The sequence below is a fragment of the Theobroma umbraticum genome, unplaced genomic scaffold (assembly GCF_002168275.2).
Source record: "Theobroma umbraticum cultivar Fairchild unplaced genomic scaffold, ASM216827v3 scaffold_130.0, whole genome shotgun sequence".
Classification (NCBI taxonomy): Eukaryota; Viridiplantae; Streptophyta; class Magnoliopsida; order Malvales; family Malvaceae; genus Theobroma; species Theobroma umbraticum.
Window position 1 is genome coordinate 2,974,477 of NW_018397264.1, and position 23,782 is coordinate 2,998,258.

General features: G+C 36.0%; 2 protein-coding genes and 1 pseudogene across 5 annotated transcripts in view; 1 reads left to right on the forward strand and 2 right to left on the reverse strand.

Moving 5' to 3' along the window:
• Positions 1–6: 6 nt before the first annotated feature.
• LOC149526853 (uncharacterized) lies at positions 7–985 on the reverse strand (annotated as a pseudogene).
• LOC110421620 (RNA recognition motif (RRM)-containing protein) lies at positions 929–5,719 on the reverse strand. Of its 3 annotated transcripts, XM_021435249.1 has the most exons (7): positions 5,626–5,719; positions 4,708–5,252; positions 3,878–4,318; positions 3,237–3,750; positions 1,573–2,750; positions 1,261–1,455; positions 929–1,169 (listed from the first exon to the last, which is right to left on the reverse strand). In XM_021435249.1, exons 2-7 carry the CDS (start codon positions 5,237–5,239, stop codon positions 1,141–1,143), a joined length of 2,889 nt encoding a protein of 962 aa, XP_021290924.1. In that variant the 5' UTR covers positions 5,240–5,252; positions 5,626–5,719; the 3' UTR covers positions 929–1,140. The 3 variants fall into 3 exon arrangements, with proteins under 3 accessions (XP_021290924.1, XP_089640640.1, XP_089640641.1); XM_089784514.1 differs by having other exon boundaries at positions 1,261–2,750; XM_089784515.1 differs by lacking the exon at positions 5,626–5,719 and adding an exon at positions 5,399–5,578 and having other exon boundaries at positions 1,261–2,750.
• Positions 5,720–6,693: 974 nt separating this feature from the next.
• The window catches only part of LOC110421066 (ARM repeat superfamily protein), a 19,644-nt gene continuing 2,555 nt past the window's right edge, over positions 6,694–23,782 (forward strand). Inside the window, exons 1-29 of one of the 2 annotated variants that reach the window (XM_021434525.1) lie at positions 6,694–6,922; positions 7,024–7,146; positions 7,525–7,682; positions 8,187–8,231; positions 9,405–9,483; positions 9,607–9,680; positions 10,286–10,392; positions 11,131–11,313; positions 11,815–12,018; positions 12,127–12,337; positions 12,424–12,498; positions 12,590–12,939; positions 13,122–13,314; positions 13,596–13,848; positions 13,935–14,274; positions 14,447–14,627; positions 14,737–14,877; positions 15,014–15,275; positions 15,429–15,890; positions 16,208–16,671; positions 17,740–17,876; positions 17,957–18,138; positions 18,229–18,621; positions 19,068–19,193; positions 19,505–19,570; positions 19,659–19,853; positions 19,989–21,469; positions 21,555–21,834; positions 22,714–22,947. In XM_021434525.1, coding sequence (XP_021290200.1) covers positions 6,854–6,922; positions 7,024–7,146; positions 7,525–7,682; positions 8,187–8,231; positions 9,405–9,483; positions 9,607–9,680; positions 10,286–10,392; positions 11,131–11,313; positions 11,815–12,018; positions 12,127–12,337; positions 12,424–12,498; positions 12,590–12,939; positions 13,122–13,314; positions 13,596–13,848; positions 13,935–14,274; positions 14,447–14,627; positions 14,737–14,877; positions 15,014–15,275; positions 15,429–15,890; positions 16,208–16,671; positions 17,740–17,876; positions 17,957–18,138; positions 18,229–18,621; positions 19,068–19,193; positions 19,505–19,570; positions 19,659–19,853; positions 19,989–21,469; positions 21,555–21,834; positions 22,714–22,947 — 7,068 coding nt within the window. In that variant the 5' untranslated portion in view covers positions 6,694–6,853. Of the gene's footprint in view, positions 6,923–7,023; positions 7,147–7,524; positions 7,683–8,186; positions 8,232–9,404; positions 9,484–9,606; positions 9,681–10,285; positions 10,393–11,130; positions 11,314–11,814; positions 12,019–12,126; positions 12,338–12,423; positions 12,499–12,589; positions 12,940–13,121; positions 13,315–13,595; positions 13,849–13,934; positions 14,275–14,446; positions 14,628–14,736; positions 14,878–15,013; positions 15,276–15,428; positions 15,891–16,207; positions 16,672–17,739; positions 17,877–17,956; positions 18,139–18,228; positions 18,622–19,067; positions 19,194–19,504; positions 19,571–19,658; positions 21,470–21,554; positions 21,835–22,713; positions 22,948–23,782 lie in introns of both variants that reach the window. The other variant, XM_021434524.1, reaches the window with a different exon arrangement.

The window sequence follows — 23,782 nt, forward strand, 5'->3', positions numbered from 1 at the left end:
AAAAAAAAAAGGAAAAAAAAAATGGGGCAGGTGAAAAAAATGGGATATGAGTAAAGAACCAGGTTTGTAATAGAATGCAAATAGATAAAATATTGCAGACAGCAGCAGAGAAATGCATTCACTCCTTACTTTTATTAATCAACACTAAGGAAATTTCAAAAATGTTAATAGAAATTTTAGGGCATAAGCTCTCTGCCACAAAGTGACTGCATACCTTCACATAGAACAAGTAAAAATCAACCCTGCAAACTGATCACTGACAGCTCCAACAGGAACACCATGTATATAACCTGCATGAGTTTGGGATATAACAGGCTGTCCAGACCATCAACGGCAAATAAAAATTGGAACCTATGATCAAGCACATCAATCCAAGGCCAAGGGTTGTAGGGCATCAAGATTGCTAGAAGACAAAGGTGACTGTGGAAGAAAATAAAGACCAGTAACAAAAGAAGCAGATCACAGACAAACTCAGTAAAAGGTGCATTTGGAAACAGGCCAACAGTAAGTCCTAACTTCTCAATATTGAGCATTTTTATTCTCTAAATCAACTGTTTGCAGGACCTAAGACGTCACATAGATGCAAGCTTGCCAGTACATACACAAACATAAATAACTTTATACAGAGGGATAGAGAATAAAACTAAACAAGGATGCAAACTTTGAAATAAACACTTAATAAATTCACAATTCAGCAATAGAGATAATGGTCCAACATACACATAGCAGTAAATGAAGCTTGCTACAAACATTGCATGGTTGATTGCAGATGAAAGCAGAACACTGCTTGAAATACTTTATCCATTGTAAATGTCAGCTCAGAGACTTCAATTCCAATCAGTTCCACATGCCTGCAAAAGATAAAAGAGCACAAAGGGCATACATTTATGAAGAACCAACAGATGGCTTAAATATCCAAGCACCAAAAGAAACACTAAGCAATGTCTTAAGTGAACTGCCGATCCTTTAGGAGCCAAAAGCTCATTAAACTCTATATAAAGTGTTCATATCTGAACATGCTTGAATTGGACCAAGCCCAAATTGGAGAGTCAGAAGGCAGACAGCTTGAAGTAACTTTGATTGCAGAAATCACAGGCCCCAAGGTCCAGCTCCACAACTAAAGCCCACAGCTCAGTTCTGCTAAGGAGAAATGGAATGATTTTCAGATCCTGCAACGGACAACATAAACAAGTTACCATTAGTCACCAACACGACAACTCCATTAGTGTTATTTCATTTTTGGTGAGTTGGAGACATTACCATTACTGTTGAGCTGATGCTTACTACTTGATCTTTCAAGTTTGCTTAGTTCATCTACATCCAATCTGTTATTTGGTGAAAGTCCTTCATCACAGCTAAACTGTGGTAAATATTTGCCCTTCAATTCCTGGTCATCATTCACTGAAACTTTAGAGTCATACTCCTCCTCCTTTGAAGCCAATATTCCATCATCCCCTGTAATTTTTAAATCATTCACAATGGAAGTAAGCAGCCCGTTATCATATCCAGTCTTGCCTAATTTTTTGCCAAAATGAGGTGAATTTTTATTCCCACCATCCAAATGATACCTACCTTCTGCTGACTTTGACCTAGAGCGCCTTCTGCGTCTTGAATCATTGTCTTCAGAACTTCTCGGAGAAGATCTACTTCCTCTAGGATGCCTACATTCCGCAGATGATAAATGCTTTCTATCACGACGTTTTGATCTTTCATCTATTTTATCACTGGAACGATGCTTGCCTTCATTAGACTTTGATCTGGAGCGCCTTCGATGTTTTATTTTATTTTCATCCGAATTTCTGGGGGACAGCCTGCTTCCTCTGTGATGCTTGCCCTCAGCAGATCTTGACCTGGATTGCCTTCTATCCCTATGCTTAGACTTCTTATCTCTGCTTCTATCACTCCTCTCCTTGGTGTAATGCCTACCTTCAGCAGACCCTGACCGGGAACGCCTTCTATCACTATGTCTAGATTCATCTTTCTTCATTTCATCAATTTTACTGTAGGAGCGAACCTTGCCTTCTACAGAAACTGACCTGGACTGCCTTCTGTGTTTTAATTTGTTTTCATCTGAACTTGCAGAAGACCTGCTTCTTCCTCGATGCTTACCTTCTGAAGATAATGACCTGGAACGCCTTCTGCTGCGGTGCTTTGATTTTTCAACCTGGATTTCATCCCTTTTCTTATCAGAATCAACAGATTTGGACCTAGAGCGTTTTCTGTATTTCAATTTTCTTTCATCATCATTCTTTGGGGATGACCTACTTCTCCTATGATGCCTTGGTGATCTTGAATCAGGACGAGATGATCTCCTTGCCCTTGGTGAACTTTCTCTGCTATTTTTTGGGGAGTCTGAATCAACAGGAGGTGATTTTCTTGTTTGAGGACTAATACTCCTACTCCTATTTCTCCTTGAAACAGATGAACGACGATCACGTGATCTATCCAGATCTCGTCTCCTACTCCTGTCAATGTCATCCCTATCTCTATATGACCGCCGTTCACTATCATACCTTGAACGATGATGAGATCTCACAGGTGATTTGGACCTACGGTCTCGTTGGAAACGGGGAGGAGGTGAATAAGAGCGAGACCTCCTTCTCCGTCTATAACTGATTGGTGATCTTGACTTGGACCTTGACCTTCGCCGATAATTGATTGGTGATCTAGACTTTGATCTTGACCTTCTCCGATAACTAAGGGGCGATTTTGACTTGGACCTTGACCTTGCATGAGAAGTGGATGGTGACCTGTCAACAGGAGTAATAAATTAGCAGAACTCCCAATTTATTTATAAGGAAATTTGAAGTCTACAATACATAAAGGAAAACTTTGATCTCCTTTGGTTCTCAATACCTAAAAATATCATCTGGAAAGACAAAATCATGATTTGACCACGTGGGAGAACCATTACAAGTACATACCAGATACAATGTTCAGCTCATAGTTAAAGTGCACGTCATAAACATTATTCATTTAAAAGAAATGCTGCAGTCCATCCTATCCCCATAAACCTAAAAGACAAAACATAAATGTTCTGCATATCATACCAAATAGTGAAACTCTGCTTGCAAACCATATGTAGCTTAATAATAGCAGCTGTTAGGAGAAAATAGAGGAGAAAACAAGTAACTCTTTTCATTAACAATACAGAAGCAGAAGCCTCTATAAAAAACAAAGCCTTAAGAAACAATACACATGAAAGAAAATAAACTTGTCCTGATAAGGAGACATACCTAGATTTACTTTTAGTTTCCTTCTCTTCAGTAACAAGTCCATCAGCTTTTAGCTTCTTACTTATCTCTGCAGCTCTTGCTGCGGCTAGCTCTGTTGCAGACTTCATGCTTGCAGCTCGGTTAGCTGCCTGCTGAGCAGTCAATGTCTGTTGCATAAGCAAAGCCTGTTGGAATTGCATCTGTTGCATGGCAACAGCTTGCTGCATCATCATAGGCAAAGATGATGAAGCCACTGATGAAACAGCTGGTTTCTGGGGAAGCGTTTTAGCCATCTCCACATTTAATGGTCGACCTCCAATATCCATATTGTTCAATGCCAAAGCAGCTGTTGCTTCCTCAGGTTTTGAGTATTCTATGTAAGCAAAATGCTTTGAATCAGTGATTGTACACTCAACAACTGTACCACAGAAGCTAAAAAGCTGCTTCAATTGCTCTGCTGTGAGAAGTGGGCTAAGATTGCTAACTTGTAGGGTTTTCTTCAACGCATCAGCCTTCCCAGCTTTGTCAGGAGAATCTGACAGGAAGCAGACAACTGTTAGCTTGTGCCCTTGACTAAAAAGGAAATAAAAACAAGATAAATGGAACATCAAAAATAAATTAAAGAAAAAAAGACAACGAAAACAAGATAGTTTAAAAAGTACCAGATGAATCTTTGGTTGACTGAGCTTGTGCTTGCACCTGAGCTGCATGAGCTTGAAGGGCCTGAGCAGCAACAATAGCCTGAGCTGCAGCCATTGCAGCTGCAGAAGGTGCCATAGGAACCTGACTGAGAGTTCCCATGCTTGTTGTTGCAGCCAAAGCAGTCATCAGCAAATTGTGGGGAGGGTGGTTCAATTTGCAATCAGTTTTAGCACAACGACCATTGAGGTATTCTCGACAAACTTCCCCAAGAGATGCCCCCATTCCCGGCAGAATAGCACCACCAGAAGCACCAGAAACAATGCCTGGGATCATTCCCAATAAGCCAGGGAAAGCTCCAGAAACAGAACCTGTGTAGTTTGGCATGTTGGGCATGGTTTGGTTGACTAGATTTGGATATGTGGATGCAGGAGCCACCCCTAGTAGTCCTCCAGTTGAAGTACCTGCATGACAAAAAATTCAATATCTATGCCACAAGCCCTACAGCCTACAGCCAAGAACCATGCCTAAAAGCGAAGCCAAATGTACAAACAATAAGCAAGAACAGAAATTGAACAGCAATTTAGTTTGGCAGTGAAGCAACACTATGAAAAGGTCAATTACATTGAGAACTCTTATTCCAAATAATGAGCCTTCTTCACATTGCACACGAAAAATAACATATGATTTGAAGATTGCATTTCAGATGAAAAGCAAAAACTACTCAATTTGAACATTAAAAAGTTCGCATTTTATACACAACAATCAATTAGGATCACCAGAGGTACAAAATTTTGCATGACAAGAAAATATGCAGTTAAAAATTGAATAGACACATCTTTAACAATGTTACCTGCACTGAAGAACACCGGAAATGGGCTACCCATAATGGGTTTTCCATTGCACTCGATATTCACCATATAGTTCCCTCTCTTAGGCACCACATAAGTCACAGTGTAAGTTCCATCTCCCATATCCTTCACAATCCCCTCTTGTTCTGAACCCCCAACGCCCACACCAGGTGAAACCTTCACCTTAATCTGAGCACCCCCACTCTGTACTTTCCTCCCATCAGCATCCTTTGTTACCACCATAAACGTGGAGGCTGCACAGGCAGTGCCACCCGCTATTCCAGGCCCCGCTGCCATGCACTTAGCAGGATCCACAGGACCAATTGGCTTGTTCACCAAGTCACTGGTGTCCTCAGACTCACTATCGGATGAAGCTGCCGCCACATCCTTGTTACGGTTCTTATCGACATCCTTGAATGTTGCTTCGAAAGCTGCTTTAGCAGCAGCAGCTTTTTCGGCCTCACTTTTCAGCTTGGCCTCCTCGGCTTGCTTCATCCATATAGGCTTTGAGGCAGTCGAGTTTCGATCCGCCATCTATTAAATACACCTAAATTTCTAGAAAAATTAGCAATAATCCAAATGCCAAAACTCAATAGAACAAAAAATCTAAATTAATTTCAATTATTGAAAAACAATCCAATAAACCCTAGCTAAAATTCCAAAACAAAAAACTGTTTGGAGAAAAAAACTTACAGAATTAATTAAGGAAAACCTCAAATTCGAAGCTAAGGGAAAATGAAAAGAAGGCTAGGCATTAAAAATTTGAGATTTTACTTTTCATAATTAGATAAATTTTTGGGGCCCGTTTGGACATTGGTTGGTTACCGCGAAAATGAAGGAACAGAAGAGATTTTTTTTTTGTTTTGGTTTAAATGTTTTATGTAATTACTATGTCGAAAAAGAAAGGGAAAGGGCGTTACCTGTTAATTGGTACCCGACGGCGAAGATGGGTGAATAGGGTAAGAAGAATTGGGAGAAGGACGTATTAGAGGCGGGGTGGGGGGTGAAACCGGGATTTGAGGACAAAATTTTAAATAACCAAAAAATTTTAGTATATACAGTAAATTGCAAAATAGAAAAAAAATTGAAACTATATCTTTTTTCTAATATAAATTTTAAGACCTCGAAATATATTTTTTAAATAATAAAAACCTCAAAATATCAGTTTAATGATAATTTTATTTTACATTAAATAAATTTTTTATTTAATTTTTTTAATAAATATATTTTTAATTAAAAAATTAATTATTTTTTTTATATAACATGATATTAACATATCATATTAAATATTGGTGATAATGTTTTATAATGATTAAATCAAATGATATTTTTAATTTTTCTGTTAATATTGGGTAAAATTCTTATAAGTAAAATAGTATAAGTATCTATTTGATTAAAAAATAAATATAAAATTTTATTAAATATGATAAAAAAATTTATTTATAATTTTTTAAATATTTAAGATATTTTTAAAATATTATATCAAATAAAAAGAATTTATATTCATATTTAATTAATATTAAAATTCTTATAACATCTTTTATGAATTGTTATTACGATAATTTTATTTTTACCCTGTTTAAAAATATTTACATTGAAATTTTATGAAGATCAATTTTATTTTAAATTAAATATATTAATAATTTAGTATTTGATGATTAATATGATAATTTTATGTATTTAGTGAAAACATTAGATAATTTTAACAAATGCTTTAAAACAATTATTAATAATATATATTTTTAAAGGTTTAACAAGAAGTTACGTATAAAAAATTAAGATAAAGCGATGATAAAAAACATTTTTTATAATTTATTTTAATTAAATACTATAAATCTATAGCAGACTGGGCTTAACTGTCCAACATTCAAACCCTATAGAAGCCGGGCTTGTGCTACTGCGGTCCAAGCCCATGGAAACTTTTTAGTCGGCGACTAAACTTATGTAGACGCCAGCGCTTGTTTACGCCAGGTTTTCAGAGTCCCGAAGATGCGGCTGCCTCTCAAGTTCCAAGAAGAAAAAAGGACAGAGAAACAGAGGTCCAGTTTGCTAAAACCCTTGTAAAACCCTGCAAAATTCTGTTTATCGAAAAAGCCTCATATTTGTGAACTAGAGAAGGAACGAATACTCTTTCTCTCTATCTCTGCAATGGCAACACCGTACCATGCTCAAGCTGTCAAGTCTCTCAATAAATCTCCTGGCCGCAGGCGCTTTGTTGTATGCTCTTTTCTGTCTCCTTTTTTTTCCTTTTCTTTTTAGTTTCTTTTATCATTTTAATTTGGAACTCTTATTTTGTTTCCTTCTTTGGGTAATTGCAGTTCAAGACTTTCTCTCAGAGAATAGAGGATATTGATATAAATGTATTTCGAAGCCTTAATAAAATCAAGTCGGAGGCCTCTGAAGGTTCATCTTTCCTTCGGGATTGCCTTGTCGAGTGGAGGGTATGCGTTAATTTTCATCAAAAAGTTTTGTTTCTTTCTTTGACCATGTTAGAACCCACTTTTTTTTTTGGTTTTTTTTAATTACATTTTTAGAATTGATTGCTTTTAGTTAGTTTATTGTTTTGCTGGAATCCTTCACGGTCAGGGGAGAACGGAATTCATTTACAAATGAATGATCTTATTTGAAATAAATAATTTATGCTTTCGAAACAGAGCTCATTAATTGGATTTAATGCAGTTCACTAGGGAAGCATATCTAATATGATAAAACGTACCAGTTCTGGTCCATTAAAATGTTATTTTAGATGGTATTTACTTTACTTTACTTTCCTTTCATTGCTGTTATTTTTTTTTTTATGTTTTTTATTGTTAATGCAGGAACTGAATACTGCAGAGGATTTCATTTCATTTTATGCGGAAGCAATGCCTTTTGTACAGACGCTACCCTTGGTACTCTTGCACAAGGAATTGATATTTACTAAACTTATATTGAGATTGCAAATGAAAGCAAGATTATCTCTTGAGCCTATACTCAGGTGTGTAAGTTTATGCTTGATCAAGCTCTATCCGTTGTCCTTTTATAAGTTTGGTTTCGTTTTTGTTAATTGTCCTTCAAACAAAATGGCAGACTGGAGGCTTATTAAATTGACTCTCTAGATTTTGTTTAGCACAACAGCATTATTGATCTAGAGGAACAAAGGACTGTCTGAGTAGCAAGTTTACCAATAGCATGTTATATCCAGTCTAACACCAGTTGATGAAATCAGCCAGCAGTGCTGCAACAGTTTATTGCAGCTGCTTGATGGTTTGATCATTAGTATCCATCTTGGGAAATTATCTTTGGCTATAATGTTACAGCATACTCTGTTGTAATATTAGTATCCATCTTGGTTTTTTTTTTTTTTATGGTTGAAGGAAAGCTTATATGAATTTGTGTTATTGATACTGAGTATTCAAGTTCCTGTTTCTCATGCTCCATTTTGTGCCCCCTTCTGTTTGCACTGGTTTGAGATAACAAATGTTTTCTAACTTTTGTGCAGGTTGTTGGCAGCCTTCTCTAGAGACCTTCTTGAAGATTTTCTTCCGTGAGTCTCTTCTTCCTGTGATCAAATCTGTTTTTTTCTCCCTTTCTGGTGTATGACAATTATGCAGTGCTACATGTTATTGACACTTGAAGTGCATATGCATGTATCAACTGATGCTATGTATAGGTTAATTTATGGCCATGCTACAAGTAATGCATGGAGTACATATCATCTATATGGGTGGGCATGATACAGTTTGATGCATTGCCTTGAGATATTGTGTTTTATGTATTGATAGTTCTGGTTTATTACATAGTTTAGTAAAACTGAGTGGAAAAATAAATAAAAGAGGAAAAAACAGCTTCAAAACATATTTTGTTATGGAAACATCTGATTTATATTGGAGAGACAAGGTTTTTTCTCCCCAGTGAGCTTCCTGCTGGAGAGGAATGGTGGCTGCCGTATTAACTGCTGGTATTCACAGCATCATGCAATAGTGGTGCAGTTGTCAAAGAAACAGAGGAGATGAATAACTCTTGTAACTCAAGGGCCATCAATAACTGCAAGATTTTTTCTTTAATCAATAGATAGCCGCATGTACTGATATGGCTAGGGTTTGACTTAGATCAATTGTCAGGTTTAAGCAATACTTTCACCTATTGTGTTTTTCAATTCCTTGTTTATTTTTGACATTTATGCCACTTCAGGTTTCTTCTGTCAGAAGTGGGGGTTTGGTTCTTAATTTTGTAATTCAAGTACTACATGCTGATACAAGTGTTTTTGTCTTTTCATTGAAACATTTTTTTTATAACATGAAGGTACTTGTGTCTTTCTAATAAAATATTTTGACATTGTAACCATTCTTATCAAGTGAAGAAACCCCAAGAGGTGTAAGTGCCAAAACCAGTGCCATTGCATCGTTTTCATGATTTGTAGGAAGTGCAAGGGATAAAATTGTAAGAGCAGTTTATCCTTGTTATTCGTGGTTGACTTCTAGAAAGGTTAGCATTAGGAGCAATGATGCTAACCTGTGATTATGAAGGCTAGTTTTGTTTTCAATTTTTACAGTTTGAAATCCTTTTGTTTTGGTTCCATTTAGTTCAGCAATGGTTTGTTTTTTCTTGTTTTTTTTTTTACCGTTTCATTATTGGCAACGTTGTTTATTATAGATTTCTTTATGCTTTTTTTTCTTTTATTATTATATTTGACTCATTTGCATAACTTTTTGGCCAGCTTCCTGCCTAGGATGGCTGATGCATTAGTCTCTCTCCTCAAAAGTGGTGCAGATAGGGAGCCAGAGATCATTGAGCAGGTCTGGGCTCTATGCTCTATTCTCTCACCTGAGTAGTTCTAATATTGTTTTTCTTGTTTAATGTTGGCCTAAGTTTTGGTAATTATTGACATGGACTCTTAACTAGGCCACCTGTGCATGCAGATTTTTACTTCATGGTCATGCATCATGATGCATTTGCAGAAGTATCTCATACGGGACATCATAAATGTTCTCAAGTGAGTATTTCTTGAGTCTTGTTTTTGCAAAGTATGTATGAGAAATAGGTAGCTTATTTAGTTGGATAGTTCTGTTGATTTTTAGTTTATCTTGGAATCACATTTCCTTTCTCCTTCTAATGTTACTGGGTGAAGAGATAAGAATTTTATATTAGGGAATTTTCTACTATTGAAAAGTTCAGAAAGAAAGATGGTTTTTTCCTTAATGGGAAAACGAAACTAACACTATTATAGGGGATAAAGGTGGTTGAGGAGAACCTTTTTAGGGCTTCATTTGTAGTTCCTACAGATATTGAGGGGAGTATTGAATTCTATAAAGATATATATGTATTTTCACTATGATGTTTCCAGTTTTGCTGAACCATATCTTTTGAGTTTCACTATATCTTCTTAAGGTTTTATATATGTTTTTGATGTTGTCAGGTCTCTGATAGATCCGTATAATGTCTTGACAACTACCTATTAGTTGTACAACTTTTGATAAGTTTAACAAAAGAATAAGATTGGAGTTTTTTTTTTTTCTTTTGACTGAAGTGGATTATGAAAGAATGACAAATTTGACACAATTTATGTGGCTTATGTTCTTTTTTCCCTTTGTTCGGAAGGGTTACAGTACGATTGAGATATTACCCGAAGGATTATGTCCAAGAGTTTATGGCAGAAGCTACATCATTCTTGCTGCGGAATGCACCTGTTGAGCAACTTATAAAAGGTTTCAGCTTGCAATGATGGAAACTTGTTTCAAATTTCCTATTCTTATGATGCCTAGAATTAGGATCTAGGTTTTTTTTTCTCAGCTTGCAGACGTTAAGTCTCTTAGTGATAATGTTTTAATAGGATGTTTTTCCAGTTGAGCATTGTATGCTCATTCTGCATTTTCTTTCGGACAGCATGCCCTCGAATAATTTTTAACAATGCTAGTGATACAATTAATAGTTCTAATTGAGCTTTTGATGTTTTAAGTTGTTGGAGAATATTTTAGTGCAAAAGTTCTATAATTATCAGGGAGAGCGCCATGTTTGGGAGTAAGAGTATTTTGGAACCCTTACAATTTTTGTTTATGTGAAAAAAAAAATGTTAAAGCTGACACCAGGGTTCCTTTTTGATATCTCTGATGTTGATTATTGCATTTTGTGTTGAATTTGAATGTATTATATTAAGTAGGTTATGTTTTGAATTTCTAATGTAATTGTTGTGTATGGTAGACATTTGCTTGATGTGATTTTCTTGCTAGATATTTTGTGGTTTTTCCCCTTCCCAGTTAATTTGTTTTTTTTTTCCTGTTTGCATTTCTATTATTAAAGTAATGAATCTCTTGAATCAAGAGAATCGTTGCGAGTTACATGCATTTGTGGTTTTATGATGTGTATTGTGTTGCTTTGTGTTGGATCTGAATTTGAGTTTTTATTAAATTCTGTGGCTTATGTTTTCTGAATTTTGATTGAAACAGGTATTAGAAAGACCATGTTTGAAGTTGTGAAGAATCCATTACCTATACGGAAGTCTGGAGTTAGTGCTTTGTTATGTTATGTTATGCTAGGAACCTCATCGAGGTTCCATTCAGGAGCTGAGAGAGTTTTGCGTTTATTGGTGGACAATTCAATATTTGCTATTGGTGATAAGTTTCCTGAAGGTATGTTATTTCTCACTGATAATGCCTTTCTAGAGACCACTAATGCTGTGCTTTATGTAGATGGCTTAGGCCATTCAATACTTTGTTGGAAGAAGAATGCCTGAGATTTCTCACTAGAGTCATTAGTATTGATCATCTATTCACTTTGTTAGCTCGACCATCTATCCAAGCAACACATTTATAGTGAATAAACATGGTGTATGCTTAGATCTTTCTTTACAGGATGTTGGAAATATTTGAGAGTGATTAATGTTTATAGTCAAGTTTCTTTGAGGACTTGCTAACTATGTGATTTATTTACTGGTATATCTTTTTTAGTTTACACATTTTTCACTTGCTGATTGCTTGTATTGGCTCTTCTTGGTCATTCTTAAGCCCTGCAATGTATTTTGTCTCTGACTTAGTACTAACATGGTTTATCTTGTTTTTTGTTGGTTAGTGGCTGGTATTCTTCTTTTCCTAGTTTTAGTTGGTTCTGAGGGTTTCTATGTCCTCTTGTAGGTTCAGATGCTATTCTTGAAGTGGTGATTAGTGCCTTTCAAAAATTATCGGAGGAGCTAGAACCCAAAGAGTTAACTCTCATGTGGGAGTGTTTGTATCAGGAAATAAATGACTCTGAAACTAATGGATCCTTTTTGCATCTAAGTCGCCTTTTATCACTACTTACATCTGCTGTTCAGGTTAATTACGGGCGTGGTGTTTCTAGTGAGTTGATAATGGTCTTGATATTCTGGTTTCTTTCTTTTTCTGTTAAACATTATTTTGACTTTCTTTTACCTTGCTGCCTATTCTAATTAATGTACTGTCGCGCAGATTATCAACAAATGCTTAAAGTTGTAGGGTCCTTGGTGCAGAAAATTGTACTGCCTTCTAGCAAAGGAATTGGTTGTTTGCAGGAAGTTGTGGATAAGGTTCTGTCGCTAATGCTACACATTCTTGATGGACTCTATGGTTCTAATAACTTGTCATCCATCTCTGGCTGTTTGTTACAGTGGACTCCTGTATTTGAGTTAGGGAACTCAAGGTATTATCTCTTTTAGAATCAGTCTCAAATGCCATGTCTTTTAGCTGCATTTTTTTTTTCTTGACACGCTGTTGCTTGGGTTTCAGTTTGGTGACTTTTCTTAGAGAACTGCTGCTGAAGGACCCTTCTGTAATATATATTTTCAGAGATCATATTTTAAGGTAATATTAACATCTAAGTTGCTTCTTGGATCTTCCTTTACTCTTTCTGCTTTGGCTGCAGTTTTCTGAAATTTTATGATTGAATTTTCAGTGCTATGAATGATTTGGTAGAATCTTCATCAGAAGAAGTTATTTGCTTGTTACTGTCCTTCTTTGAGAGACTGCAAATGCACCCTCAAAGCTCTAACTTCTTAGATGGAATTTCTGAAGGGAGACTTTCAAAGATATGCCATTATATGCAAGGGGTTATTAGTAACTGGATCAGGCTTATAAATGATATTGTACTTGGGAATTCATTACCTGCTGAAATTGATGACACCAAGTTGGCTGTATTATGGGGAGTTATAAGCTGCTATCCACATATGTTTGATGTCCAAGCAAATGGATCTGTGCTGATGGATTTGATAGATGCACTTCATCAGCTTCTTATGACTGAAGATGGTAAGTAATTCAGCCTTTCATCTTTGTTTCCAGTATGTACTCTGAAACACTGCTTCTTTTGTTGCCTGCAATTCATAGCTTTGAGTTGTTAAGAATGGCCACATCTGCATTTTTAACTTTCTTAAATTTGGTTGTAGTATCTCCTTATCATGTTTTCTCTTGGTTTTCTCCTATTCTTTCAGAATATATTGCAGGTGTTTCCAAACACACTTGGGAAAGCCTAGTTGGTTCTGCTTTAGGTTCCCATAACAAATGGTATTCTGCAAAAAAGCCTGGGCATGGAGAAATGTGCAAAGTATTACATCTTGCCAAGGGCTGCAAATCATCCTCGCAAGTACTGTTGCCTGCTGCTGATTACTTAGATAATGTGAATGGGTATGTTGACATTTATGTATGCAAATTTTCTTAAATAACCCAGGCTCGGCCTAGTGGTCCTTCCCCTTCAATGGAGGGTCAAGGTCCACTGGTCAGTTCCGCTTCCCCCCTGGCCTTTCCCAAATTTACCAAATATAGACACAAACACATACATGCACATGTCTTGTTTATTTTACTCACAAAGCACACAGACACATACTCTTTCTGGTCATCTTTGTTTTATCAACACATTGTGCTTGTTGATCACCGGTTATGTTTGGAAATTATCATAAAAATGATAGGCCTGCATTGCAAGCAGACAGCAGCAAGAAAATATATCATCCTGTGCTTAAAGGAGAGAATACTGTGGATGCAGTTGGCATTTTTGCCGATAATTTGTGTCACCCAGATAAGGGGATTCGTCTTCCAACTCTAAGAATTTTGTGCCATTATGAGCCTCTCGGTTGTGAAATTTCTGATAAGGATCAGCCAGCTGAGAAGAAATTAAAAACAGAGGGTTCTCAGGCTTGTATTGTAGACACTGATGATAGCAATGTATGTACAACTATCTTCTGCTGCTTTTATTCTTTGACGCCATCATTTATTAGATGATTAATACTAATATATATCCTTTAAAACAGGTTCTGCAGCTCTTGCTATCTATTGAGGTCACTCCTCTTTCAATTTCTACCAGCAGGAAAGTTACCTTATTGATATCTAGAATACAGATGGGCCTCTCTCCTGGAAGGATATCTGAAACATATGGATCACTTGTCTTGAATGGGATAATTGGCATCTTCCATAATCGTTTTAGCTATATATGGGATGCAGCTTCTGAGTGCCTTTCAGTACTGATTAGCAAGCACACTGGACTTGTCTGGGATAGATTTATTTCTTATTTTGAGCAATGTCAATCCCTGGTTCAGGCATCTGATCTTCTACTTGAGAGAGTAAATGCCAATTTATTTAACTCATCTAGTGGTATGTGAAGATATGTATTTTGCTATTAAATTGGCATTCATTTGTTTCCTTTTGATATTATATCTTGTCAGTGGATTTTATGATTGAAACTTGGTCTAGGGTATGTAACATGATTGTTGTTTTTCATGATATAAATACTGATTGCTAATATTTTCCCTTTTTCAATGTTCAGATCTTGTAACGAAATTCAATTTGTTTCTTAAGCCTGCATCTGATAACACACCAGTCACATCAGTCTTGTCCTTGTTGCTCCAATCTCTACAAAAGATTCCTTCTGTAGCTGAATCTCAGTCCCGTCAAATTATACCTCTATTTTTAAGGTTTTTGGGTTATGATAGCGATAATCTTGTGAGGTAGTCATCTTCTTTATCTTGTACCATTGATTTGTTTTTCTTATGATATGAAGCATTGAAGTAAATCATCTTATTAGAAGTTGGTTTGTTTTCTCATTTGGTATTGCAGCGTGGGATCGTTCAATTCAGACATTTATGACAGGAAGGAGTGGAAGGGAATCCTTAAAGAATGGCTGAGCTTGTTGAAACTGATGCGGAACCCTAGATCATTCTATCGAAATCAATTTGTAAAAGATGTTCTGCAGAATAGGTTGGTGCAGTGTTGTTGGTGCTTTATAGTGTCTCATTTGTCGCTTCCTTTAAATTGTGTTAGTTGTCACAAAATCTAAACTCAAATTTAACAATCTTTTATGATGGGTCATGTATTTTATTTGTGTCTTTATCAGGCTTCTAGATGAGACTGATGCTGAAATACAGGCAAGGGTTCTTGATTGCCTTTTGTTGTGGAAAGATGACTTCTTACTCCCATATGGCCAGCATCTGAAAAATCTAATCAATTCAAAATATCTGAGAGAAGAACTAACAACATGGAGTTTATCTAAAGAATCTGGTCTAATTGAAGAAGGTCATAGGGTTACTCTGGTGCCTTTAGTTGTTCGTCTTCTGATCCCAAAAATTAGAAAGTTGAAAACACTTGCTTCTCGGAAGGTATATCGAAGTCCAATTGAATATGATTTAAATATTCTTTACCCCTAACCTTTCAGCCTATGTGGTTTTCCAATTCTATCCATATATATTTATTTTCACTATCATGTCATTCTTATCACCTTGAATGTTGATGCTATGACTTTATTTTGACAGCATGCAAGTGTACATCTTCGAAAGGCAGTTCTTGGTTTCATAGCTCAACTCGATGCTCATGAGCTCCCTCTTTTCTTTGCTTTGTTATTAAAGCCCTTGCAAATTATATCAAATGAAGATGATTGTGCTTCGAACTTGTATTGGAACTTACCAAATAGTTCTATTGATGAATTTCACGCACCAAATTATCTGAAATATTTCACGGTGGAAAATATAACAGCCCTTTCCTGGAAGAAAAGATATGGTTTTCTGCATGTAATTGAAGATGTTATTGGTGTTTTTGATGAATTTCATGTCAGACCTTTTCTTGATCTATTGATGGGATGCGTTGTTCGGGTATTAGCAAGCTGCAGTTCGAGCATTGACATTGCCAGGGTTGCTGAATCCTCCCTGGTAAAAGACCATCCTGGTGTTGAGCTGATCTCTGATGACAAAGACAGTGCAGTGGTAAATGATCTGCAGGTAATATTTCCAGCTGTGCTGTGACTGTCTTTTTTCTTTGTTCTTCAATTGGATTGATAGCGGTTCCTTTTGTCAAATACTTTGTCTCTTTTAAATTCGAATAGCGTAACAAACTATTTGTAGTATTCAAGAGGATTTCTGTTTGATCTTTTATTCTATCAATGATGGAACAGCATCTTGTATGGTTTTCTTTTCACCATCTTTTCCTTCTAATTGGCTTTTTACAAATAACCAGATTCTTTATTGAGGAAAACTAAGTTTAGGTTGCATTTAAAAGACACACAGCTTGTTAACGATACTTTTTTCTTCTTTGACAGACTGGCATTGCCATCAAGCAGTTCAAAGATTTGAGGTCTCTATGTCTGAAAGTTGTTTCTCTTGTTCTCAATAAATACGAGGACCATGATTTTGGTTGTGAATTCTGGGACCTATTTTTCACATCTATGAAACCTTTAATTCATGGTTTCAAACAGGAGGGTTCTAGTAGCGAAAAACCAAGTTCCCTGTTCTCTTGCTTTCTGGCTATGAGTCGAAGCCACCGACTTGTGTCCCTATTGTGTAGGGAAAGGAATCTTGTTCCTGATATTTTTTCAATTCTAACTGTCCCAACTGCTTCAGAAGCTATTTTATCTTGTGTTCTGAAGTTTATTTCAAACCTGCTTGATCTTGATTGTGAGTTGGATGATGAAAACAGTCCCATCCAAAGTGTGATATATCCAAACCTAGAAGCACTTGTCTGCAGCTTGCATCATATTTTTCAGAGTGATAGTGCATCTAAGAGGTATGAGTGATTCATCTTACCTGTAATTCTCATGCAAAGGTATGCTGGTATGTGTAGAAGTATCGAGGAATCAACTGCTTCAAACTATTATGAAATAAATAGTTACTTTGGAAGAAGAAAAGAAATGTTTTTCCTTTGCTTTTCCTCCTGGCTCACATAATGAATCATCCATTTTCTTACTGCTTCACCAATCTGGCACTACTGTAGAAATAAGAACTTTTTCTCATAATCATCATTGAAATCTTCCAAGAAGCATGTCAGTGATATGACCTTATAAATTTTCAGTTCCTGGTTGTGCACTTTGAGTAAGGTGCTGTTCACTTGGAGTAGATAAATTTGAGGGAGATTTTTTTTTTTCAAACAGAACTTAATATTTAGTAGTAATATATTTGGAGGGTAGAAATTTTTTTTAAGAAATAGAAGTAAATGATAATGAGAGAGAAAGGGGGGGGAGGGGGGAGGGGAAGAGAAATAGATAGAGAATGTTTTAAGTATGGTAATGTGTGGTAGTTCCATTTAAGGCCTTCTGTCACAGGACCAATGAGAAACATTGGACACCTTTCCGATTCTTGGTCCAAAAACAAAAAACTAATTCTAAGTTTCTACTCTCAAGATATTTAGAAAATTTTTATGATAGATTTTCCCCCCCAAAATAAAGTCGAAGTCTATAAGAGGCATATATAAGGTTGTCTAGATATTATGTTTAATAGAAAATGCCAGTGAACATGTAAGTTGAGACACCTGTCTTTTCTCTGTCTTTTTTTCCCAAGACCCTTTATGGCCCCATTGGTAGCGGAAACCTCTTTTTATTATGACTAATAATGTGTTCTTTTGAAGTTTAATATTCTGGTCTGTATTGAATGTTAATGAATACTTTTTGCTCTCTTTTTCTTTTCTCAACATGTGGAACTGTGTTCTGTCCCTACTTCATTCTTAATTCCCCTTTTATGGTTTCTGTATTAACGACTCATATATATTTGAGTTGTTTTCTTTTGAGTTAAAAGTTATTAGGGGATGGAAAAGGCCATCTCTGAATTTTTCATTCATATATTCTTTTTGCTGTTACAGAAAATTGGTCAGATGTCCTGGGGAAACAGAAATTAGAATTTTTAAATTGTTATCGAAGTACATAAGGGATCCATTGCTGGCAAAGAAATTTGTTGATATCTTGCTTCCATTCTTATCAAACAGAGTCCAAGGTTCTGGTAAGAATATTTTAGAATAAGTATTGATACAAAATTATTCTCTTTCTTTGTTGTATTAATGTATTTTATTGGTGTTGCAGGTATCTGTCTTGATGCCATACAAGTTATTCGAGATATCATACCTGTACTAGGGAGTGAGAGGACCACTGAGATAATTAATGCAGTTGCTCCACTTCTTATTTCTGTTAAACTGGATATTCGAGTGTTTATTTGTGATCTTCTTGAAGCACTTGCTAGAACTGATGCTTCTGTACTTGTGGTGGTAATATTTGCCTTGTTTTTAATTTTTTATTTTGGGAGTTTCTTTTATCTATGAATATCATAAGTTTTAATACTGATGGTTGGAGTGCAGGCTAGACATGTCAGGCAATTGAATGCAACCTCAGCTTTTGAGTTGGATGAGCTTGATTATGACACTATAGGCAAGGGATATGAAGAGATTGGAATTGGATTCTTTCGTGCTGTGCCAGTGGAGCATACATTACTCATTTTGTCACAATGTGTATACGATATGTCATCAGAAGAATTAATCTTAAGGCATCATGCTTATAGGTTGTTTCTTACATTTCTTGAATTTTCTGCCAAAATTCTTGGCCAAGAGGTTACAGATCACCATGAAACTGCTGAAGAGATGATGATAGATGATGAAGGCTGTTGGACAAGGGCATGCGTGCAGCGTATTATAAACAAATTTCTTTTAAAAAATATGGGGGATGCAATTAGCTGGGGAATTTCTGTGAGAAAGGTATCAAACGATTTAGACCTATTTTAGTCCTCTTGTAGAAATAGGTGATATGTTAGCTAACCACCCCATCTGATACAGCATGCTCCAAACTATGTACACAAGTACTGCTGTGCATAAGGACCCTTGTTGATGGTCACAATTTCACTTGCGAAAGCAATTTTTTAATTATTATACCAACGAATGTGATATAGATGTGCACCACATGATGTACACATGCTTATGTGCATGAGGACACTCATTGATGCGTATTGTTGTACTTCGTACACATAGTTTGCTGTTATTATAGTCAATTTCTCTGTATCCTTTTAGTGTTACAAAGATGTAGTACATGGAGAAAAATCCGTGATATTTGCAATATCAGTTGCAATAACTTAAAAAAAAATAAAATCTGTGTCTTCAGTCCATAATATTCAGGAGGTTTTTTAATGGATGGGAAATGGTTTCAGGAATGGATTGATTTACTGCGAGAGATGGTGGTAAAGCTTCCACAATTGGCAAATCTTAATTTGTTCAGAGCTTTATGCTCTGAAGATGCTGATCAAGATTTTTTCAACAATATCATCCATCTACAGGTTATTTCCTTGCTTTCTATGCTGTTTTGGCCACTTATGTTCTCACATAAATCATTTGTGTAATTGACAATGGTCTCTGAATGCATGTGATGAAAGACTGCTGTTTTTTTGGTCTGTTTGTTTTGATAATTTGTTCTTGTAAGTTCAGCAAATATTTCTATTCTGAAGTGGAGTTTGTAACTTTTCTTCAGCCTTTGTGTATTTCATCTGCTTTTGCTAGTGCTAACAAATGCTAATTTGCTTTAGCTGTTAATGATTGTTCCAACAAAAGAGCCTGAAGATTTTTCTCTATTGCCTCTTTATTTGTGCAGAAACATAAGAGAGCAAAGGCTTTGTCTCGCTTTGCAGATGTTATCAGTAAAAGCAATATGTCTAAGGTAACTTCATTGTTAACACTTTTGTGTTTAACTAGGGGAGGTTTTATTATAAGCGCTAAAAACTAGCTATGCTGCTTTTGACTTGCAGGATATCATAAATAAAGTGTTTATTCCACTCTTTTTCAACATGTTGTTCGATTTACAACATGGAAAGGATGAACATGTTAGAACTGCATGCATGCAAGCGCTTGCTTCAGTTTCTGCTAAGATGGAATGGAAATCATACCACACATTGCTGCTTCGCTGCTTTAGGGAGATTAGGATGAAGCCAGACAAGCAGAAGGTTCTCTTACGGTTAATTTGCTGTATCTTGGACCAATTTAGTTATGCACAAATTTGTTCCAATCAAGGATCCAAAGATTCCTTGGACAAAATTTTAGGTTCTGAAACCAGTAGTACTATTTCTTCATCATTGCAGAATGGTGGTAATTCTGTTATGGTTGCTGAGATACAGACCTGCCTTCAAAACACAGTGCTGCCAAAGATACAAAATTTATTGAGTTCTGATTCTGGTAATGTCAATGTTAATATCAGTCTTGCGGCACTGAAACTTCTAAAGCTTCTTCCAGGAGATACAATGGAGTCCCAGCTGTCTAGCATCATTTACCGCATTTCAAATTTTCTAAAGAATCGTCTAGAAAGTACTCGTGATGAAGCTAGGTCTGCGTTGGCTGAATGTCTGAAGGAGCTCGGACTTGAATATCTGCAGTTTATAGTTCGGGTTTTGCGAGCAACATTGAAACGGGGATTTGAGCTGCATGTTCTAGGATACACACTTAATTTTGTTTTGTCAAAGACTCTTTCAAAGTCTACTTATGGGAGCTTGGATTATTGTTTAGAAGATCTCCTCTGCGTGGTGGAAAATGATATTCTTGGAGATGTTGCTGAGGAGAAAGAGGTGGAAAAGATTGCTTCTAAAATGAAAGAAACTAGAAAGTGCAAGTCTTTTGAAACCCTGAAATTGATTGCCCAAAGCATAACTTTCAAAATCCATGCAGTAAAGCTTCTTTCTCCCGTTACAGCTCACTTGCAAAAGCATCTGACACCGAAAGTGAAAGCAAAATTGGAGAATATGTTGAAGCACATAGCAGACGGAATTGAGTGCAATCCAACTGTAAATCAGACTGATCTATTCATCTTTGTATATGGCCTCATAGCAGATGCAACTAATGAAGAAAATGGGTTGGGTGTGAATTCTTCTGGTACAGAGGCAAATAAGCATGGTAATGAGAAAACTGTTTTCTCTGGCCAGGCTTTTGGAACTAAATCTGCATGTTCACATCTTATTACTGTATTTGCTTTAGGGGTTTTGCAAAATAGAATAAAAAGCATAAAATTGGACAAAAATGATCAACAACTGTTATCAATGTTGGATCCTTTTATCAAGTTGCTTGGCAACTGCTTGAGTTCCAAATATGAAGATGTCTTATCTGCATCCCTTAGATGTCTTACTCCTTTGGTAAGGCTGCCTCTGCCATCCCTTGAATCACAGTCTGATAAATTGAAGGTGACGCTGTTGAATATCGCACAAGGATCAGTAAATCCTGGAAATCCTCTTATGCAGTCATGTCTAAAATTGTTAACTGTGCTTTTGCGAAGCACAAAAATCACATTATCCTCGGATCAGTTACATCTGTTAGTTCAGTTTCCAATGTTTGTGGACCTTGAAAGGAATCCCTCTTTTGTTGCCTTGTCACTTCTAAAGGCAATTGTTAAACGCAAGTTAGTTGTTCATGAGATATATGATATTGTAGTTCAAGTTGCAGAATTGATGGTAACTAGTCAGGTGGAACCAATTCGCAAGAAATGCAGTCAGATTTTGTTGCAATTCTTACTTGATTATCATCTTTCAGAGAAACGCTTGCAGCAACATTTAGATTTTCTGCTTGCAAATCTAAGGCATGTGTCAAAGTATTTGAAGATCTGTTTTTTTTTTTTTTTTTTTTTTTTGGAGTTGTCTTAAACCAGTCTGCTTTTCTTGCAGGTATGAGCATCCGACTGGGAGAGAATCTGTGCTTGAAATGCTCCATGCAATTATGATCAAATTTCCGAAAAGCATTGTTGATGAGCAGTCGCAGACCATATTTGTACACCTGGTGGTGTGCTTGGCTAATGATCAGGATAATAAAGTCCGGTCTATGACTGGGGCAATTATAAAGCTCCTTATTGGTCGTGTAAGCCAACATTCAGTGAATTCCTTTCTTGAGTACAGTCTGTCTTGGTATATGGGTGAGAAGCAGCAACTATGGAGTGCAGGTGCACAGGTACAGTTCTCTAAAGGCGTTTATTGGATTAATGTTTGAGAATGATGTTGGCTACATGCTTGGAGTTTCAGAATAGAAATGCAGTATATTTTTAGGAATAGGGGCAGATTTTCTGAACCACATGTATGACCTTCTAAACCATGAATGCTCTTTATTTGTGTTATGACATGTTTACCACATTTATTGCTTGAGAAAATTTGGTGACATATGTACCTAATGAAAGTGTCTCTTACTAATACTATATAGGGTGAATGTTCCAAAGTGCTCTTATCTAAGATGAGGAACAGTGGCTCTTGTTGTAATACCCCTCCCACACTCAAGTTATTGCTGGTGTAGGGACCTTATGGTCGACTAGTGGGGCCTTTTGTTGTATTATTTATACTTTGGTGATGAGCTGGGCTGTGATCTGTTGACTAAATGCTTTAATTTGAACAAGTTCTGTCATGAGCTTGGTTTGTTCTACAAGTAGTAAGCCATGAGCTTGGATATCAGTTGAGTTTGAGCTAATTATGATTATCTTGACTCTGCTTTAATTCTTTAGAGTTCTAGATTCAACTTAATTAGGAAAGTTCTTCCAAGACTTGGAATTGTTGAAATGATGGTTTTTCTATAAATTGAGCAGCTGAATTAACTTTTCTATTTTGTTTGTTAAAAAAATTTTGAAATTATTCTTTGTTGTTGGGGATGTGGGGGTAGGGGACTCCAATACATTCTTCCTTGCTGATGTGAGCCTGGAAGTTAATGGATATATTGTTTTGTTAAGTCTAATTCTGAAACATTCCCGGACTTGAATCTAATCAAGTTCGCTGTAAATATATTTTCTTTAGGTTCCACAATTCTCATGTGTTCCATTTATGATGGTCACGTATGTCTCTGCAGGTATTGGGATTAGTGATTGAGGTCATGAAAAAAGGTTTTCAAAAGCATATAAGTCGCATATTGCCAGTGACTAAACGTATTTTGCACTCTACTATTGATGCTCTTACCAACACAGAGATGGATCTTTCTGATGAATCTACTATTCCTTTTTGGAAAGAGGCATACTATTCACTGGTTATGTTGGAGAAGATGCTGCTTCAGTTTCATGATTTAAGCTTTGAACGGGATCTTGAGGTATGTCTTGGCTGTTTCTTGTTCCAGGGTAAAAATGTTATTAGATAAGACTTTCCTTTTTCCACCCTAGTTGTCTTATTGACCACCATTCTCCGTAAAACTAGGGCCAATCTGTTAACAATATCTAGGAATATCCCTCTTTATATGTCTAGAGGCAGGTAACTGAGCATTGCTGATTTGTCATCAATATAATAGAATATTATCATTATTGTGGCACATAATATTGTTTCATTCAATCCTTCATTCTTTATCTCTCTTTTTAAAAGATAAACTATAAAAAAGACATTAAACCCTTTCCAGATGTGATATAGTGTTGTAAAATCATGGCACATTGATTATTTCTTTTTTTTCTATTATTTTCTTTTAAAGATAGAGTTTAGAAAAGCCATTAATTTTGCATGTGCAGTTAAGTTATTATCCTTTATTTTATTTAATCAAGCCATCGAACTTTAATTTCAATGTAATTAAGTCCAATTGAAACAAAATACTTGCAACAAGAACTGATTAAATCTTTTAAAGTGTAGAATATACTGTAGTTGCTTTGCCCTGATTGCACTTAAATAGTAGTCCCATCAATTACTTGAATCAATAGAAGTACAATGGCTTGAGTCTCCATTTACACAAAGTTTGACAGTCTTTTTATCTTTTATCCTTTTCCTCTTTTTGTTGCTAGGGGGCATCTATGTGTAAGTTTCTTATAATTTGCTTATTTCATTATAATGGTTATGCATGCTTGTTTTGGGTTTAATTTGTTACATCTCACAAATAAGCATAGGTACAAACAATTATGCACCTACAAATTCATATGTGTAAGCATGAGTGGAGTCAAAATTTG